The 22,071-nt window shown below is 32.6% G+C and overlaps 1 protein-coding gene across 2 annotated transcripts in view; it reads right to left on the bottom strand.

The window, feature by feature from the left end:
* The window catches only part of LOC135836648 (neurotrimin-like), an 89,199-nt gene that overhangs the window by 4,587 nt on the left and 62,541 nt on the right, over window positions 1–22,071 (bottom strand). Inside the window, exons 4-9 of one of the 2 annotated variants that reach the window (XM_065351608.1) lie at window positions 21,114–21,272; window positions 18,045–18,173; window positions 11,330–11,623; window positions 10,331–10,399; window positions 4,790–4,861; window positions 4,542–4,634 (exon numbers count right to left, since the gene is read on the bottom strand). In XM_065351608.1, coding sequence (XP_065207680.1) covers window positions 4,542–4,634; window positions 4,790–4,861; window positions 10,331–10,399; window positions 11,330–11,623; window positions 18,045–18,173; window positions 21,114–21,272 — 816 coding nt within the window. The remainder of the gene's footprint in view (window positions 1–4,541; window positions 4,635–4,789; window positions 4,862–10,330; window positions 10,400–11,329; window positions 11,624–18,044; window positions 18,174–21,113; window positions 21,273–22,071) is intronic. The other variant, XM_065351609.1, reaches the window with a different exon arrangement.

Here is a 22,071-nt window from a genome sequence, read left to right as displayed (position 1 = left end):
GAAGAAAATTTGCTTACGAGCGGTTTTTGGTTTTTCATTTGTTAGAAAAATATAATGTGCCGGAGTACAATGAACGAAAGAAATATAAGCGCCGACTATACGACTCTTTATTATTCATTCTTAAATGATTTGGTTCAACGTTGACCTTTACAGTTTGGATACAATTTTCTACCATGTTTACCGGCGAAAATTTTTCTTACTACGAGTAGAAAAAAAACGCTGGTGGGTTTTTTGCCTTACGTACGGGCGCTTTTTTCCCATACCCCTTTTCCGTTCACTTGGCGCATATATAATATTCTTATACTATATATGTAAGAATATATGTGTACTAGAATTTAATAAACAAACTCGGCCCTAAATACACACGGAGAAATTCCGGCGTTGCTTGAACAAGCTCCGGACGAAGACGAGAAACGGAGCAGGGAAAAAAGAGCTAGAATGTTTTGGAAATTCACGTCCGCACTGACGGACCTATTCATGCAGTTTAACCGCTGTTCATTGTTCAATGTAAATTGAACTTCTATTTTCATAATAAAAAGAAAAAGTTAACATTTCTATGTTATAATATTCGAATTGGATGAGTACGAAGAAGTCGTTTCGTAACGGAAGAAAAATGTACCTTGGAAATTTTTTTTCCACCACCGACCTACGGTTGTGATTTCTCTTCATTTGTGACGTGATCGGAATCGCAAACTTGGGTACATGTGAAATGGACGAGTAGACTATTCTCGCTTGTGTACTCTAAAATGTTAATTTTCCATCATCAATTATTGAACGAAAGGCTATCTCACAATGTGTTTTAACGATTCTATTCGTAGTCGTGGAAATTCTCAGTGAGATGTACGAGTAGTCGAGTACTATATAAGAATGTGTATAGGGATGAAGGTACACGTTGATACGAGCTAGTTTCCTACCTTCTAAAGGGTAGGCGATTTTTCCCATTTGGCTTTTCCAAATAGAATGTTAGCATAATTGAATTTCACCAGGGGTGGAAAACTATTCATTCGGATTTTCAGGTGGGTCGTTTTCTTTATGAATGGTCTAGTGGGTCTTGCAAAATAAAAAAAGAGTTCGGCCTCGTGTTGAAATAACGATTCCATATAAAGTTTAATAGTATAGTTTTTCATTTTTTTTCTCCGCTTTTTATTCGTTAAAGAAATATTGATTAAAATTTTCACAAAAGTATGGAATTAAATATGTAATTTTCGTATTATTCAATAATCAAAAGACAAGATGTGTTACGATTTTTTGGAATCGAGTATATTTTTGTAACTTTTTTTCATGCCGTTATGTTACTGGAAATCTTTTTTTAGGGATGAGTGCCTTTGTCGAGTGTACTACAGTGGATTAAAAATACGCTCTGGTAACTTATCGAATAAATTCGTAGCGTTAGAAAATCACAACCGACGGTATTGAAATTATGAATGAAATATAAAAAGGTTAACAAGTGCCAAATAAATGTAAAGGATAATTTTTCTAAATAAATAGAAATATGTTTCAGTCGAGCTGTTTCATTCTCTCCTCTCCTCTTCCTTTCTCGTACCTTCAAAGCACTAACGTTTCATTACTTTATTACGCATTCATTATTGATTGTTATAGTTTACTTATTAAGGAATGATTTTTTTCTGGCACCCTTTCTTTTTTTTTTTAATAATGTTTCATCGATGTGTTTTCTCTCTTTTTTTTGCCCGAAAGGAATTATGAAAATTAAATCCATCTATGTCAACAAATGTAGAACGATTGGCAGCACGAGGCGAGGCCTTTCTTATGCGTTTATATGCCGCGATATATTTATTGGCAAAATATCGTAGGTAGAAGTCGATTGGGTTTTTTGTTATCAATTTTCTTTTTTCAAATCGAAACGTTACACGATGAAAGATCTTGGTATTTTGGGGTGGTTTAAGCTGAAGTGGACGTTAGGAGTGGTTTCACGATTTACCTAAAACCAACAGGGTATATAAAGATGATTTATTGAATGAGCTTTTCACGTTTAGGTAATTCAATCTTATGTCGCAATTAAGATCGTAAGGGTGGTTATGGTTATTGATGTGTATGATGACGTTTCCTTTAATTTTACGTCTTGTTTGGGGTCGAAAATGAAACACTTTAGCGATAACCATTAACGTGCCGCAATTTATGAAGTATTTTTTAAAGAAATATGTGAAGGGTATTCTGCCCTTATGTGTAATAATTTCGGTAGTGAGTGTACATTGTACAATAACTCGAGTACTTACATAAACATGGCACCTTTCGTAAATTATGGGTGACCATGAGTATTTTTTAAAAAATTCTAATCAAAATTGGCACCTTATTTAAAAAATTTGTTTGTGGGGAAAAAAATTAAAAAGAGTCTTTGCTGTAATTTTTTCAAATTTCTAGCTTTCGTGAGTGTTGTGGGTAGCTCCGAGCAATTTTTTCGCTTTTGAATTTTGATCGCAATTCGGCGTCTCATTTTAAAAATGTGTTTGTGGAAAAAAGAATTTAAAAGAGTCGTTGCTGCAATTTTTCAAATTTTTGAATAAAAATTCCTATTTTTATACTGATTATAAGAATTGTTACTTGATTGGTTCGCCTGCATTTTACTGGTTAGATACACGTCCATTATACAAGTTGAATAAGTTGCATAATCAGTTTGCCGTGAATACGAAAGATGCGAGTTGATACGTAAAATTTCTGAAATTCATGTCTGTCACAGAGGACATCTCGTTTTCATTTTACATATTAGTTTTTTCACAAATGTGCTATAAGCTAAAGTGTTGAATTTTTTAACATTTGGATTTTTTCATCACAAGAGAAGGAAGTTATACCAACTTTCTTAGTCAAGAGCTGAAAATGCTCTTTCTTGTGAAAAGTTGGATAATTTAAACTTTTTCCTAAATAAAAATTTACAAGAGGCTAAACAAAATTTCAAACTGAAAAAGCAGGATTTCATAAGAGACTTTTGGAAGCACATTTTTCAAGTGTTGTACGATCATTTTCTCAAGGAGAAGGGAGGGGGTCAAATTTTACATGTCGAATGTTAGAGGCTGTTGAAAACATCTTCCAGGGTTAATTTTTCGTTGTTAAATTTTTTAACTTTTTTCAGAGCGTTTTAAAGTAGCTTTTTGTTTCACTTTTTCAACGTATTCTAAGAAAAAGAAAGGAAGAGGAAAGTTTCCGTTCAACCAAACCGAGGGATAACATTGGAAAACTTTCTCTTTAGAACATCAGAACAAACTGGAAGTTCTAAAGAATTTTACTATAATTTTTTTTTTCAATTCTACAAAAGAGGGATATCAATTGAAAAATTCAAGTTGGGTGGGAAAAAGCAAGACTTTTTGATAAGGAGAAGTACAAAAACAACACATGTGGATCACAAAAAAAAAAAAAAAATCAGGAGAAAATCACTTCTTGCTAGATTAGACATTTTTCTAAGTAGGTATACTTCATTTTTTTTTATTTTAAAAAAAGGTTTTGAAATTATTGATGGGAAGAGAGGGAGAGGGGGCTCAAGAGATAAATGATGAATTATAAATCGTACTCGTACTGGTGTCATACGTTCGAAATTTATTGAAAATTTTCAATTTTGATTTTTTTTTAATGGAAATTTTGAAATAAATTTTGAAGGATGATATTCAGGGCTGAGATTTTTATGTTTTTACATGTTTTTTCCCATGGACTTTTTGTATAGGCATATCAATATAATATTTGCGAATTATGCAATTCTGAATGAAACTATCCCAATTCGTCTGAACATATTTTTAAATCTTTTTTTGAGATAAAAATCCCAGCCCATGATTTATGAAAAAGTAAAGGATTTCGTGTTCAGATATCAACATTTTATTCATTTTTCAGATGTGAAGCTAGAGCTGTATAACTTGTCGTTTTTTGGCTTCGGGCAACTCTGTTTCTCCTTCTCATTTCAACAGCAAAATTCGTTAGTTTATCAGAAAATTTTTCTAATTTACCTGAAAAATGCTATCTTGAAAAAATTTTTAGTTATAGCTTTTCTGATCCCACATATGAAATACACCCCCACCATAAAAGAAAGTTTTTCTGTTGTCACGATAAATTCATTTTCATATGCTGTGAGCATCACTTTGAACTGTTCAAATTTCCGTGTGAATCTTTAAACAACTTTGGAATAAATACTGCCTTACCTATCGTCCTTCAGAAAAATAAACGAATAAAATAATTTTGTTTGGAGTTTTAAAAAAATTATTGGTATTGCTTATTATTTAAAAATGTTTCGAATGATGATGAACAAAAAAAAAATTATCCAAACATTTGTGAAAAAAACTTGAAAGACAATTTTTTTTGAAAATATGATAGCATTTTTTTTTTTGTTGAAAAGATAGAAATTTGACCATTCTTGGATGAGGATGGTATATTGCAGGAAAAATGACATCTATTGAATAATAAAATGAAAAAAAAAATCAAAGCAATCTATGTTTCTGTACAATTGTTGTGTTTTTTAAATGACGATGATAGGTGTCTGAAATGACGTAGAAGTGTGTATTTCTAATAACAATGATGCTAATAAGTAATCTACTCGTACTTACTGGATTTTTTATCATTTTTCCACGACGATCCTTTATTCTCGCCGAACTTCTGTTCTGATTTATTTATTTGATTTATATCAGATCCTCCCATGTCTGAAATACAAAATGACAGAAATTAACGACGATTTTTTTTTTTATTCTTCAAAAAAGTGTATTATTCGAAATTCTTTTCGAATACATTGTTATCAAACGAGTGCAAAAAAAGGCAGTTTTCAAATATCGCTGGTAACTGTATACATATAACTCACATTTTCTATTCTTATCTCGATTTTTGTATAAACTATTGTGCGTCTCGTTCTCGTCCAAATCTGCATTCGCATCTGTAAGTAAAAATGTTGCATACATTATTTCTCCTACGTTGATTTTTTTTATTTAGGCGCTTTTTATTACGACGTATCACATCTTGTTATTAGATTATAATGATGGAATACCACAATACGAAAGCTACACATGCTTTTGAATCAAGTACGGTGAATATAGTGCTCAAATATAGTTACAAAATGCACATTGCGGATGGATCTTTTTTTCTCGTTGGCCATCGGATAATTCAATTGCGATCTTTGTGATGCGCTAATGGGTACGAGAATTTTCGTTCGGGATTGTAACCATATTATCGAGGTGCTTTCAAAATGAAAGTACCGAGAGAAGAAGCAGGCTGGATTTTTTAAAGTGATTTTCTCTGGGGGGAAATTTTGTAAAATTTAGGGTGTGTCGTTCGTTGCCTAGCTCGTTGCATTATTTTCAACGATAGGGGCATCCTGAGTTACGTAAATGTTGATAGCTTATTATGTGTTTTTAAAGTTTTTTCGGTTTTGAGTAATGAAGATGCCTTCAGATTGATTATGTTTTTGACAAGGTTTCTATTCAAAATGAATATTTTTCAATTTAAAGAAATTTTTTAGAACAGAATCGCAAAGTAATTTTCAAACTTTTGCTCTCATTTTTCCAACTATAATATACGGACCAATAATGAATCAAAAAGTCGTATTGCTCTTTTTAGATACTTTGCCAAAGGTTTAGAAATGCAACGAAACACCCCGAATCCTTGAAAAAGAATGGTATACAAATTGTATCATTTCTGAATAAATAGAGTAGCATTACGTGCCTTCTACTGGAATAGCATTATCCCTTCGAACTTCTGCGTAGGCAAACCTACGTGTGTTGGTTTAACGTAAATAGGTAGTTTGGGTTATAGAGAAAAGTACCTTGTAGAAGGTGGTAAACTGCATTTGATTCAGTTTGTATTCTTATTGAAATTCGTCTGCTTAGAATATAATTTTTGTTTCGAAATAATGATCGATTAATTATAGCAATTTCTTGCTTCGTTGCTGTTTGCATTTATTATGCGTTCTTTTATGTACACGAAACCTCGTAGTGGGATTAAAATTGCGTTCTTCAACCGCGAGCGGTAGAGTCGAGAGGAAAGAAGAGAAGGAAAAAAAAAAGAAAAGAAGCTCTTGAAAGCTCGAAATGAATCGGTATCCGCTTCTTCATAATTTCACGTTCTTTTATAAAAAAGTTGAACTTTTTAGCTTTTGGCGTAAGGATATACTGTTCTTGATTGCGAGAAAAACCGCGCGTTTATTCAACTGTCATAATTTTACGTTTCATTTAAGAGTAATGCATGCTGCTATAGCGCGATGTTAACACGAAATCGTGGTGGGTATTAAAATTTGCGAAAAAAGATAGATAATTTGGAAGCGTAAAAAGACTAGAAATCTAATAGTAAAAGTGTTAGAAAATTTCATTATTTTGGTCCACGAAAATGTTAACTACTTGTCAACTGCACGCATCACTGGTTTGACTGAAATTGAAGCAACACGTAGAATTTCGGTAACTGCAAAGCTATTAATATCGCCTTGTCATGAGTGTGGTTGAAACGTGGTCATGTATTATGCATGAACGTTCTCCTATCACTTGGAATAATTGTCCGCTTAGTTCGATACGTATATACAATTACGTATTCGCGCTATCGAGGCGGCGTGGTGCAATTTTATAAACACCGTAAAAAGGGTAGAGGTTACAACGGTATTGGTTTCGGGCTTCCATGGAACCCAAAGTTTTCCCTTCCCTTGTGCATAACTTTCAAGGGTGATAAGTTTCAAGATCGTGTGAAATTCAAATCGCCTCCGTTTATTCTACTCATACTCAAGCAAATTAACTAAAGATACTGAATTTAGAATATTTTAAAGCCTTTGGTCATATTTTAATGTGGAAAAATATATAAGACAATCAAATAATTTCCTCTTTTTAAATTTGTTCAAGTCAAAAAAAAAACAACGAGAGGCCCCAAAAAATTCATGAGAGGGAGAAGTTGGTGCATGTGCTGTTCTCCTATTGAGGGGGAGGGTGGAACACGAGTCTACATTGTGGTTCATTGACAGTAACAGTTTTGAATGAGTGTTTTACGATTTGACTTTTAATTCAGAAAATCATGATCAGTTGAACACCTTCTCAGAAATTTATAAACAAAATCAACCGTCGAGAGGAATCAGATCCAAGCATTAGAATGCGTATTGGACACTCAACTTTTACCCGTGCCTATCTCCTAGGAAAAAGACTTCCCATTTTGTACCTTATGCTCTGTCTCAATCACATTTTAATGACTGGCCCCGAAATATTGAGAATTAAAAAATACAAAGGCCACTCAATAAGTAAGTTTCCCATGCTCGTTTTTCGGGGTTGGCTTGCACTGATCGCGCTGAAATTTTCACCACGAATCAGTGATACCGTGGTTAGTATTTAGTGAAAGTTTCGTTGGAATCGGTTGCATTTTGCGTGTTTCATAGGTGCATAATCATGACAACGACGGGAGAACCTCCGTCCAAGATGAAGCTGAAGGGTGTGATCAAGTTTTTTACCCTTTGAGCAAGTCTCCGATCGAATTTTTCCAAAAGGGACCACCATAAAATGAAGTTTTATACCCGGAAAACTTGATGAAACTCCATAGAGAAATTCGAAACAAATAACATGACCCAAAAATTAGTTCTCCATCTGGATAACGCCAAGCCTCATATTGCCAACAAAATGCAGGGCATTTTCAAAATTTTTAAATGGGAATTTGGTAAACGATTAACCACCCAACCAACAGCCCCTCTGTTTCATTGGGTGATTTTTCAATTTTTGGTCAATTGAAATTGACTTTCAAAAGAAAAAACGAAGAAATCAAACTTGTTGTGAAGAAGTAAATTGTGCAAGTTGGACGGGAAATTTTGGAACGCGCAATTTACAATCTTGTGCCACGGTCGAACAAATGCATCAATCTGTCAGGTGAATACATTGAAAGTTGCATTAAGACCTCCTCTTTCCAATGGTGTATTTAGTTTTTCATTTTGATGACATGTAGTATGTTTTGCAAGCATGGGAAACTTACTTATTGAGTGGCCTTTGTATGTTCATGTTACCAACTACATAAATTATCAGACATTCTATGAGATGATGACCCAAAGACCATAGCCAATCTATGTTTTTTAATTTCATCACTTCATCAGACTTCTAACTCAACTGTAACCTTTTTACCTCCTGTGCCTCTGGCCTTTGTTACGGTAAAGACACGTTAATGAAAAAAAGTGAATTTCAGAAACTTTTAAACAATATTTTTTCACAATTTCAAACAATTCTTTTTAGAAAAATCCTGGCAATTTTTTTAGAAAATTGTAAACCTTTGTTAGCAAACTTTTTGAAAAATTCAGAACAACATTCTGGAAATTCTTAACAAAATTTTGTACAAAACGAAGTCTTGGAAAATTCTCAACAAAAAATATTCTAAATACATTTTTTAAAAGAAAAAACTAAACAAAATTTGGAAAATTTGAAACAAAACTATTTTAGAAAATTGTTAACAAATCAATTGGAAATTTCAAACAACATTGCAGAAAATTATAATTTGAAAAAAAAATGTTTTTAGATACTTTGAAGCAAGTTTAGAAAATTTGGAACAAAATTTTAGAAAATTCCTGGGAAAATTCTTGGGAAATTTGATTAATTCATCAGGAAAATCTAAACAAAATCGGTTAAAATGCATAATTTTGAAGAAAATCTAAAAAAAAATTAGAAAGTCCAAGACGAATCATGAAACAACAATTTTTGAATTTTTCTGAAAGATTCTAAACAAATTTTCCAGAAAAATTGAAACGAAATTCGGAACGTTTTAGGTGATTTTTTTTTGAAATTTTTAAGAAATATTTTTTGTGAACTGATTCTTAGAAAATTTTAACAAAATCCTTCAGAAAATTTGACAACATTTTCAAAAAATCCTCAGAAAAGCTTCTGAAAATCTCGAAGCAGATGTTTATGAAATTCCAAATGAAGACCACTCGGAAATAACCATGACAAGTCAACAATTTTCAAAAATGAGTTTGGGGTCGAATTAAATTCACAATGAGGAGTACAAAAATGTAGTCCATTTAGATTTTGAAAAAATTTGATTTTTTTGAAGTACAAATGGTCTTAAAAATGGAGGAGGGGAGAGAAATAAGCCGAGACCAAATTTGAGGCAAAAGGAAAAAAATGTCAAGATTAATAATAGGTATTTAGAATGCGACAATTTTTTATCATGTTATCATGATAATCGATTTTCATCGAATTCAAGTTGTTGCAAAACACCAATTTTTCGGTTTTTGCTTGATTTTTTCACGAAAAGAGGGGGCTATTGCCTTCTAATTATTTTGTACAGAAAAAAGAATCCGAAATGTATATTCTGTTCTATTCTATTCTATACTTTCAACTCGTAAGTTGTGTATTTCTTCATTTTTTTTCTATTATGCCTCGAGTTGTGTTTGTGAGATATTGTGTGATATATTTCCAGTCATTACCTTTTATGAAATTCAAATCCAATACAAAATTAGAGCATTTTGATACTTCAAAATGCCATAACACAAAAGTTTAAAAAAGTGACTTGTCTGGTTCTTTCTGTGTATCTACTCTTTAAATAAATCATACAATTTTTAACAAAATTTTTGAAATACATATTTCGAACAAATTCGTAGAAAAATCTACCTGTTATTTTTTTGAATTTTTGAATCAAAATTTTTAAAGAACTCTAAACGTGTGTTGAAAAAATTCTTAATAAACAGTTGAACAAACTTTGGTTTAGAAAATTCTAAACAAATTTTCAAAAGATTCTAAGCAAATGTTCAGAACATTCTAAAATAATTTTTCAGAAAAATTTCTAACAAATTTTTGCATTTGAAAATTTCCAAACAAATTTTTGCATTTGAAAATTTCCAAACAAATTTTTGCATTTGAAAATTTCCAAACAAATTTTTAGGATACTCTAAACAAATGTTTAGAAAATTCTCGATTCCAAACAAATTTTTAGGAAACTCTATAAACAAGTGCTTGGAAGATTTTGGATAAATTTGTAGAAGTTCTAAACAAAATTTTAAAAATTCCAAACTCTTTTAATTCTGAGAAAAATTTAAGAAGTCTGAAACAAAGTTTTAAGAAAATCTCAAAAAATTTCAAAAAATTGTTTAATGTTGGTTTTGTCTTGAAAAATCATATACTTAGTCTAGGTGGAATAGTAATAACTACCAATGTGAGGTTGAGAAATCTTACAACTATTATAATTTTTTGCCAACCATGCTTTTTGAAACATTTTTTCTTTAGGTATTTGTCCATTTTTTAGCCACATTATTCTATGCACACTTATGTTACGTATAGAAGCGGAAAAAAAAATCGCAAACAACATGCCAATCAAGAATAAAAATAGAAGAAACAACAAAAAAAAAAGACAAACAAACAGAGAAAAAGAAAAAAACAAAACAAAAACGCAAACGTGTTCTTACCTAAATAATTTGGAAGTGCAGTTGTAGAAGCGGTGGTAGAGGCAACAGTAGTTGTCTTCTGCTCGGAAGCTTTACATACGAGTATAAGTATTATTATTTCAGACAAATATTGAAGAAAATTGAATTAGAAAAAAAAACGAGAAAAAAAAGAATAATAATGGTATAATATATAGTATAGAATCGGAGTCGAAAAGGAAGAAAAAAAAAGTCGAAGCGGAAGCGTGTTGCTCTACGTACGATGTAGTAAATTTCCGTTCAAAGACGTATCAATTTAACGAGCATAATTAGAGCGGGAAAAAGATGTAATATTTTCGCTCCGTGGTGTGTGTTTTTTTAAAGGAGGAAGAATTTCGTCCAATTTATCGAAAGAGCACAGCGACGCGACGCGACGACGATGGTGCGGCGTGGTGTAGGCAAAAATGCCAGATAAATTGCGAAAACGGTATCGGTGACGTATAATTATACGCGATGGTCATAGAGCATTTTATTTGACCACAAAAGTACTCCCTAGGTTTCGTTCGGATCATTACCATAAAAATGATACCGGGAAAGTTAATGGTGAAACTGGGTCCAGTGTTTCTATGACAACCGGAATGATAGTAATTGGCTATATGCAGACAGTCTAATTTATTTTGACTAGAAATTGCAACTTTAAAGTAACCAAATTATAATTAAAATGGTTATTTCATTAGCTTAGCTTTTTGCGGATTTCAATCGCATTGCAATCAATTCATATTTTGTTATTGAATTTTCCACCGATTTTACGACGCCATAAGTTCCAGATGTGGGCAGGTGATTCGTTGTTGTTTGTGACTATATAGCCTATAGTTTTTTTTTCACTCGAAAAATCTATACCTACGTCTAACAAAATGGCAAATTTTACTCCCAAAAGTTGATTTATATACGTACGAGTGCTGATTGGTAGAAGAGGAAGAAAAACAAAAAAAAAGACAGAAGAGAGTAAATAAAAATAACGCTAGAAAGGAAATTTCAACTCACCATAAATTCGAATTGTGCCGTCGGTTTCGCCTCTGGGATTTTTAGCGACGCATTTGTACGGTACGAGGTCATCGTTGTTGACGTTGAATATGGTCAGTTTCATGTGTACTTTAAAGGGCGGCGTTCCGTGTACGTTCTCGGTGTGGTATTTCTTACCATCGTGTATCATTTGCGAATCACCTCTGGTCCAGTAATTCAACGATGTCGGATGAGCTTCGGTGAAACATTCTAACGTCACGTTGAAACCATGTGGTACGCTTACCAGTTGGTGAGGTATGAGTAGCTGAGGCGGAACTGTAACAAAAAAGCCCACAAAACGTCATAAAGATAATTGTCGAAGTAGTAATTCGACGAAGCCCGAAGTCATTCAACATCCATCAAGCCCTCCGCTGCCCTCGCCATCGTCGTCACCATTCGAGTTCGCGATAGTTGACGCGCGCGAATAGAACGATGAGGCTTGGTTAGTTCAGCACCTTTTACAATGCTTATTCATTTATAATCATTAAAAGTATCATTATAAAAGATGTAAAGCGTTTAATTTCTTCTGACTTGGTTTTGCCTACAATAGGTAATTAATCTTTGTTAAATACCTTTTGGTTTTTCTCATTGCGGCGACGCCACCGTCATTCCCCCTCCTTCCCTATTCGCGTTTGCTTGTGTTTTTCTTGTCATTCTTATATATTTTTAATTCTTCGGGAATTTTTTTTCTTCTTTTTCAGCGCTGCCCGCAAAAAAAGCCCAACACTCGGTAATTATGAAAAATGATTTAAACGTTTAAGCGGCGATTTTCAAAAAAATTTCGAATACCAGCCTGTAACTTTTTTCAGCCCTCTCGTACGCGCCCCGTACCATATCGGACTATTTTGAAAATTTATCTGAGAAAATGAATTTACATTTACCAGCAATCCTTCATTATCATTTACATGGTGCACTTAGAAGTGTGACGCGCGAATTTTACTATAACAAATTATGCTAATTTATGGAGGACTTTTATACCGCTGTATAAATATTAATGAATGCTAATTGAACGTATAGCATGTAGAAATGGACACCGTATTTTTATAATTTCTTTTTCAAACTGAGCACCGCGTGTATTTCTTTTCACACACCCTCGCCTCTGGTTTCCTGCAAGTTTACCTGTGTTGCCTATATGCTGCGACATGCTGCCAAGTGTCAACTATTCGAAAACTAACGTCAAATGGTTTCCTACTACAAGTGTATGTAGAGGTCTGGGTATCGAGGATTTTGCATTTAGGTTTGTTCGTCGAACGAACGACCGTGTCGACTTGAACTTATTGGTAAGATGACTGCACTATAGGGTGTTTACCTGTAGGAAAAACTTTTTGGGCCTTTGTAATTAATGCCTTTGTATTTTTTTTTTATATAAACTGTTTGGGTGAAATGTTTATTCAGAGTAACGCCAACCCTTACTTTTTTTTTACAGGGAGATTTTTTTCTCGAAGTATGTCAAAGGAGACATTCAAAAGGGTGGCTACGGGTGCCACCGATATATATACCCCAAGAGTAAATCATTAATTGCTGTTTTTTTTTGTTTTTATTTTTTAAATACGTAAATTTTAGAAACTGGAGCTTTTTTGGATAGGTACCTAATGGGATTTTTAAAAATTATTTTTCTGGAAGTTTTATTAAGAGGGTTGAAAGTGTGTAATATCATGAATCTTAATTCATTTTATGTCAAAATATGACCACTTATAATGTATACACTAGGACAAGTCGTCTTTGTTTTATTTTTGTATGTTTGTTTTTTTTTTTTGAAAATTGTATGGGAGCTAGATTCGATAAAAAGTTGTTGTAGGACCTCAAAAGACCTCAGTGAAAATTTTGGATCCTGGCTTGAAAAATTACTTCTCTACAGAGGTTTCAAATTTCAAGTTTAGGTACTTTAAAAATGAAAAAAAAAGTTTTTTTGAAAAAAAAATTGGATGATTGATCCATATGTATTTATATCATATTTTTATTCAGAAGTGAGAACGCCGTTTTTGAATTTTTTTTTACTTTTTTAATATGTCTATTGTACACAATTTTGGAATAAATGTTCAAAATCGTATTATTTTTTCAAGTCATGCAAAACCCTTGAAAAAATGAAGAATATTATCAATCATCACTAAAAACTTTTTTATTAAAAAAAACAACCTTTGTTATCTGAGAGTTATTCAACTGGTGAGCTTTGAAAATTTGTGCAAGACAGTGTCGAATAAAAAATTGAATCGTAATTTTTTTTTTGAACTTTGCAAACCAGAACCATAAACTACATACAAGCTTTTAAAATAAATTTCGTAAAAAAATGGCCCTTCATTCACATAATTTTTTTTCAATAGATGAAACTTTTTTGAAAAATATTACAAGTACCTATGTACCTGCTTATGGTGAAATGAAAAGAACTCGTTGGTATGTGATTTCGATTTTTATAAAAAAATACATTTCAGAACTTCAAATTGAAAAGTAATGAATGATGTAGGTACCCACTTAAAAAACTTGAGATTTTTAAAAATCAACAAAATTTCTTTGTAGCTTTATCGAAAAAAAAAATTATTTTAGCTTGAATAAAAATTTGCCATACTTATTTCAGAAAATTTTGGACTTTTATTCTTATTTAACATTTAAGCTCAAATTTACACTTGACTATAATTTTTCTCTAATTTTTAAAATTAGTGCATTGAAATTATCTTTTCAGCGCCTCAATTTTGAAAAGAATAAAATAAGAAATCGATGAATTTTGAAAATATGGTATTATGAAATGTCGATTTTCATATTTTCACAAATTCGAGGCAGCAAAGTTCAACCCTTCAGTTTCGCTTTAGTCTACAATTTTGGGAAAATAGAAAGAGAGAAGTCGTATTAATGGATCAAATTTAATATATGTTGATTTTTTAAAATCAGTGACCTTGAATAATTTCCATACAAGCCGCAATTCCAAGTTCTCAAGTGAACCACTCGAAGTATCCTCTTGCGATTTGAAAGGTACTACAATTTTTTGGAATCAGCTTAGGCCTATTCGGAAACCCCCATAATCAAATTTTAGCTTCTCAAATCAAAATTTCTATACCGAATTTTTTGAAACCCGAAATTCACCATTTTCGAATATTTACTAAGGTACTTGTGTTCTATGTTTTTATTCTTTTTTTTTTTTCTTTTTCAAGGAGTAGTACTTTATATCAACTCTTTTGAACCGAAGTTCGCCATTTCAGGCCATTCTGGAGCCTTCAACGTGATTTTTGATTTCTGCAAAAAGCATGAAAATCAATTTGAACTGACGAATTAAAGTATGGCTCATTATTGACCTAATGTTTTTTCTCCTTGCATAAATATGCTGTTCCAAAAAAAATGCACTCGAGGTGCTCGCTTAGAAGTCCAATCCAGTACGAATACACTCGTCAAAAAGGTCGAGAATAAACCAAAAACTCGATTTTTTTCACGCTTTCTGGGGAAATTTGAGAATTCTGGAGAGATTGAAAATCATGCTGGTGACTGCGGAATGGCTCGAAATGGTGAAATTTGGATTCAGGGGTTTGATTGTGGACAGGACACATTCATTTGCGCTAATTTCTTGAATTTCTCTACAAATAGGGAAAATTTTGATTTTTTTGAATTTGTTTCCTTATACCTTAATGTTGGTAAAAAAAACACACACGATGTGTCTGATTGGAAATCGGCTCAAATGCAGTTCGAGAGTAAGCCACAATTCGATTTTTAGCTGCCTAAATTATTTTCCACGCTTTTTGGAAAAAATTCAAAAATTCTGCAGAAATTTAAAATTGCGCAGTTAGCTCTAGAATGGCATCAAACGAAGAAATTCGATTTAACAGAGTTTGTATCATTTTTACTCAGTAAATAGGTATGGGTAATTTTTAAAAAAATCGTCGTAAATGGTCAATTTTAGATTTTCAAAAATATCCGAAAATTGGAGAAATCAGTTTTACGCTATTCTCTTCACAAAAATCGTAGTCTCCTTCAAATCGTAGGCTGACTCGCGAGAGGTTTTCTTGTCAGTACAGAATAGCTTCATTTTCAATGGCCGAAAAGAATTAGATACCTACGGGTACATCGTGAAAGACCAATAAGTTGCATACCCAGTTTGCCGTAAATATGGAAGATGTGAGTTAATTTTGAGGACGATATTTCAATTCCAGTTCAATCATTTTTTTTTCAATCTAAAATTTGTTTTCTGTGGTAGTGGAGGAGGGGGGTCGAGGTAGAATTATTCCAACTTTTAAAGCTGAAAATTCAAAATAGGGCATATACCTTTTTGTTGAAAACACCGACTTGAAAGAAATGAAATTTTGCATTTTTTCAACTGTTACCAACTTGAAATGCGATTATTTACCTAACCCTACTAATTCTACTACCTATTAAACGATGTTTCTTTGAGGAGGAGGAGGAGAAGAAGGAGGGGGCTGATCTTATGAAATTTTGATTTATCGAATACTTCTGCGTAATACTACATAAATTCATTCAAAATTTTGACGAATCTGTGATAAAATCGATAAATATTTGAAAAGCGAACAATGATCGAGCAAATTATCGCTTTGTCATCGATAATGACGACATACATTCTTTCGAAACACCCTCCACTTCCATTTAAATACGAAACGAGGTGACTATCACGTTACTACGTATTAATCAGATGACTGATTCGATTATTAATTTTTCTTCCCTAGCGTACGTATATCTCATGTTTACACGTTTTTTTTTCTCCGCTACACCAATCAGCTTTTGTCAACAGGAAAAGAACAAGAGAACGATTTTTTGCGTTCGTTTGCGTATGCGAAGTATTATCGTGTATGAAAAGACAAGAGAGGAAAAAAAAGAGCCGGCGAATTAACGCACGTTAATATAAATATCAATGACGAGGCTGGCGTCGAAATTTAGGCGGGCGTTTTGAAAATTCGCGCACCGTTTTTGCTTTATAATTTAATTTACGCGGTGGCAAAGCGAACGGTGTTGTATGAAATTAACGGTAATTGAGCGTGCATTAGAAACAATGCATAATTCGCGAAAATGATTGATTGATAAGAGTGAATGGAATTCACATGTTATCAGTTTGGACGAGTGAGATTTTCAGTATGTGTGTGTTTTTTTTGTGGTTTTGTTTTCGGTGGGGTTATACGTTCATATATATACCTGAGCATATTTATCATCATAATGTATAGTATACGAATATGTGCTTTGAATAATGCCAATTCGTACAAATACTGCATTACAAAGAGTGGGGAGTTTGGTATTGGTAAGTGTGCGTAGATGTCAAGCTTGGAGAAATGGATTTAATAAGATACGTACTGCTTGGAAAAAATGTTTAACTTTTGATCACGTTGCCTGCGTGTAAAATTAAAAGGGCGATGGCTGCTGAAAAAAAACTGTTTTCATTTCAACCAAGGATGTGAGTAGAATACTGAAAGTTGAAAGGATTTTTTTCTGAATCATGAATGATTTTGTTTTCTGATACTAAAAGTGGAGGGCTCATGTCACATTTCACGTACTTGAATTTTTTATAAATTCATCCGTTAATTTTTTTTTCCAAGTTGAAAAAATATCTACATATCTCTCCTACTTTTAAGATCGTAAAAATGGTGCTTGATTCAAATTTTGTCTAAAGTAGCCTCGAATGTTATCATTGATTTTTTTAAACTCTTCTACCAAAATCTTCTCATGATTATTATTGAAAAGAGGGGGCATTTACCCCTTCTGTGGGCCAGTTTGGGCTCTCGACAATTCTGCTTTTCTTGGACTGCCTCCTCGACACCCTGTATACGAGGATATAATTGCCTCATGGGGTAATTACCCCTTTACACTCCGAACGAAAAAAAAATCAAGGAAAAAACCTCACGAAATGTAGATATGTAAAAAATATACGTAATTTTGTTCGCAACCCAACTTATGCTGAATGACTTTACGGTAAAAAGTTGTAATGTTCGATTGTTACGCGTTGCGATTATAATAGTAAAAAGTTGCTAGGCGCCAAAATAGTTTACACAACTGCTATTCAATGGTTCGCCAATATCCGTGAACTGTTTGCCACAAAAGATAGCGAAAAAATTGAATATAAATTGTGTAAAACGTCGTACAATAAACGTAACATATTTTCCCATATTTTTTTTTGCCCGCTATTATTTTCAAATGTATTCTGATTTTTTCCCTGATCTTTTTCTGGCTCGCGTTTAAAAAAAGTAAATTCTTACTCGAGTAACGACGAATATAGATTGCCATACAACGAATGTAGGTACCTTGAATGGTGAATTTTCATGCTCAATGTGCCTGTTTGAAAATCTATTATCGCCATACCTATTACGTACATGTTTATTAACCTAATAAATGTCGACTGGATGGTGAAATTTCGCCAAAGTCTCGGACCGTATTGTTTCTCTATGCGTATGAATGTAAAATCAACCCTCTATAGGGTTAGAATCTCATCGCCTTGTATATGCATACGCTATATTACTTTCATCGGAGTGTTTCTATAACACCATCACATGGCAAATGGTACCGTGTTCGCTGCATCTATATCTACGAGTACGATACGCATATTGTACATTTTAGACGCACGAACATCGAATAAATCCTCATCGTAACGATGATTTTAAGAAAACATTCGCAGATTACTCCATCTATGTGTATTCGTATAGTATGTTGGCAGGCATCGTGTCATAAATACGACAGACTGTATACGTCAAGTGTTTTACGAATAAAATATACTTACAATCTACGCTGACTGTAATCCTTTTACTGACGGAAGGTGGCACATTGTTCGACGCAATGCATAAGTACGCTCCCATGTCTAGACGACTGATCCTGACCAAGGACACCTGGTTTCCTTCCCATTCGGTTACTGTAAAATAACATTAACTGCCTGTTTAATGGGTATAATTGAAATATTTTAATCGGTATTTTCTTAATGCAATGTCGGTTTTCCATTGTTGCACGAGGATTTTGTCGATGGGCTTTTTTACTCTTCCTGTTTCCTCCCTCTCTTCCATTTCGCTCTCTCTATCTCACTCTTTCTGCGAGGTATTTTTTAGATGACGATGGTAGCGATTTCGATGGCGTATGTGTAGTGTACTATCTGTTTATGTAGGTGCTGCAGCGCTAAAGGTAGATACTGTACAATAGTGCTGGTATACATTATATGGTTTAAAAAGCTAGATTTTATACGTGCTTCGTACAATGCATAGTGCAAATTTATGCTTTATTTTGGTGTTTTATTCGTTGTACGGTAATCCTTTGTTTGATAAATATAGAAACGAATGCAGAATTATTGTTATTTTTACCCCTTTAAACCTCTCAGTAAATACAAGTACTATGTACGAATACGAAAATTCTCTTCTTTACACCTACGTCGAGTTCGTTATCCATTAAATTTTTTAACGTAAAATTACACCTAAATAGATTTTTTCAAGCGATATTGTCGAAAAGTTACGAAAGTAGCGAGAAACATCGCTGTTTTTAGAATGCTTAGATCATTGATGACGATGTATCGTAGATGGTTGACTATAGGTTCGTTTTGCATTGGCAATTTCCTCGTTACGTTTTTTCATCGAAGTAATTCGATCAACTGTGAAATTGATTGTTTATGAAAGATGGAATCGTAAAATAACGAAGTTTGTATTTATTCGTTTTCGAAAAAATATGTATATGGCTCAGGAAATTTTGCGAACGAGTAAAAATCTACTTCTCAATTTTTGGACAATTATATCGAGAATTTGAAGAATTTCCTTCGTAGGTTTATCACTTTGAAAATGCGAAAATTGGTTGTTAAGTTATGGTTGAAAAATTGAGCATCGGGGAGCGTTTTTTTTTGTTTACACTCCTCCAACCTATTTTGATTGGAAATTTACCTAGAAATGTATCATTCGTTGGAAATTTTCGTATATTGATTGTGTTTTTAGTTTGTTTGATTATTCCTGTAATTTTTTTTGGAGTTTCGAATTTTTTTGTCGAGAAATTTATTTCTGACTGCGGGTTGATTGGTTTTGATTCTCAAATTGAATTTTCTCATGATATGAGTCATAGTCGAATTTATCTTTAATAAATTTCAGCTGCGTACAAATGCACCTATTTAGATGAACCTTCATCAATAAATCCAGAAATCCAGAAAATATCTTTGAATTATGTACCTATAATCAAATTTTTCGCTTGAAAATACCTTTTAAAAAGGTTTGCTGAAATAAGGGTTTTAACCTCGGATGACCGGGAAAGTTGAATAGCTTTTTGTTACCTATTTTAATAAATTTTTCACCAATATTGGCCATGGTTTGAGGTAGGCATTATTTTTTTTCCAAAATTTGTTCATCTATAAAAACGATTTGCAATTTTGCGGCTAATTCCATGTTTCATCTCCAACGAAAGCACTTGATGCTTGTTTCCAATTTTTTTCGTCGTGATTTCCAACAATTTAAATGCTATTTCAGTGTTTTTCTGTCATTTTAATAGATTTTTAATCATGTTTTTTGTAATTTTTGCAAATGTTATCAAATTTCATTTGTGTTTGATAATTTTTGTATAATGTTAATTATTTTTAAAACTGTTTTGATTATTTTTGATAATTATGATTCCTCGATGTTTCGTGCAAATTTCACAAAATTTCGACTGAATTGACAGATTTTGCTGCAATTACACAAAACAATTTTCAAGTATTTTTATGGTAGATTCTCGACTTTTTTTGGATACGGGAGGGGGGGGAGGATCCGAAAAAAGTTGCGGAGTGACGTCAAAAAACTAAAAAAAATTTTTGGGATTCCAACTCGTGCTTTCACTTTTCTACTGAGTTTTCAAATTTTAAAATTTACATTGAAAATGAATGAGAAAAATGGCGTTTAAAAAAAGTTTGTTTTTTTTTGGGGGGGGGGGGCACTGTTGTATCTTTTTAAACGTATTTTAACAATATTTTATGCGATTTTTTCTAAATATTTTGTCCAAATTCAACATTTTTTGATAATTTTGTTTATTTTAATGTCTCTTTTTTAGTGTTTTTATTCCATTTTTATCACGTTTTCATTGTTGTTATAATGTTTTCAGCACATTTTGCTGGAATTATATCAGTTTTTCTAAACAATTTTCAATGATTTTAGGTGTAAGTACTAATATAAATATTTCTAACTTATTTCAATAATGTTCTATCCGGTATTGTTGCCCAATTCTCCGAATTTTTGCTCAAAATGTTATCAATTTTTGGCACTTGTTATGATTTGAATACTTCTTGAGCATTTTCATGTTATTTTCAACATGTTTTAACAACATTTTGTGCTGTTTTCGTTAAATTTTATTTTACCGCGTAAAAAATTGTAAGTTTGTTTTCATTTTTCATGACCTTTTGCTTTTAAAGTATTTTTATGTAATTTTTAACATGATGTTTAACGACGTTTTGTGTGCAATTTTGCCAAACTCGGGCATATTTTGCCAAAATACATCAGAAGTTAATCATTTGAGAAATTTTTAATAATTATTTTAGTGTTTTTTTCCCCAAACCTCAATAACGAAATGATCATAAAACGTGACCAAATTTACGAGGAAGCTCTAACCAATTTTTTGTTCTTATTTATCAATTTTTCCGGCTCATTTTGAACAAATCGACGGTGAAGTGTGATAGGTAAATAGTTAATTGAAAAGATTGTACTTGAAATAGAATTTACTTTACTTTCATTTTCAAAAATTTCATGGTACGATTAAGCAGGTTATCCGAGAAATGGAATATTTTGGTGACTTTAAAAAGGCATTGCGATAAAATGAAGATATTTTGCTACTACTTACAAGATACATAGATCTTACTCACCAGAATGCGTCTTATTCAAGGTAATATTGGAACCGTCGTCTCTCCTCCATTTAATGGTCGGCTGAGGATATCCGGACGCGTGACAGGTGAGCGTTACGTTGGCGCCTTCTCTGACAATGACATCGCTACTACTCAACGAATCGTCGATATTTGGCGGAACTGCGAGCAGCATTCCAAAAACACAACATACCAGTGTCATAAAAAGTTTACGACAATGGTAAAATGAAAATTTACATATCTGTCATAAGTTTTGAATGTCAATAGGCGAGGGAGAGCATTAAACCGTAATCTCATAGTGCTTTTGAATGTATAAAGTAAGGCAAAAGACATAATTGACGTAACAATTCGCAACATATTACGTATTAAGATAGAGAACAATCATGTGAATATTTATGAACATACTTTATACGGTGTTATGTTACATTTCAGACCATATAAATTATGCAGGTAGGTATAAAAGTGGCTTTCTCCAGTATATACGCGCGATAATGACAGATGACGAGGAGGTTGCCTATGTGTCTCGATGTAGATACGAGCATGTTGTTGTTTTGAGCAAAACTTACACATTTTGAAATTTCCATTAATAAATAAAAATAGCTATGGTACCGAATTATTTGTGACAACAAAGAAGTAATTGGCGACGTAAATGGGATGAATTTTATATTACTTTTTTTCTTTCTTTTTAAAAGACCTAATAAGTGAATTAGAAAATAGAAACTTTATATATCGGTTTATTTTACTTAAAACTCGTCTCGTTAATTTACTCGTTAAAAATTCTATCCTTCCAAAGTCCACTTTTTCAAAGTTTCCTTGCGAATTGTCACAGCTACCAGTTACTTCTCACAGATAGTTTAGAATTCGACGAAAGTTAATTTTTAATAGTGTGTTGGTTAAAAATTCTATAAGTGTGGCGACCAAAATTGCCAACATATTTTATACAGTTGATTGGTGGTATCAT

The sequence above is a fragment of the Planococcus citri genome, chromosome 2, assembly GCF_950023065.1.
Source record: "Planococcus citri chromosome 2, ihPlaCitr1.1, whole genome shotgun sequence".
NCBI classification, from domain to species: Eukaryota; Metazoa; Arthropoda; class Insecta; order Hemiptera; family Pseudococcidae; genus Planococcus; species Planococcus citri.
Note: the sequence above shows the minus strand (reverse complement) of the source record. Positions and strands in the feature narration are given on the sequence as shown.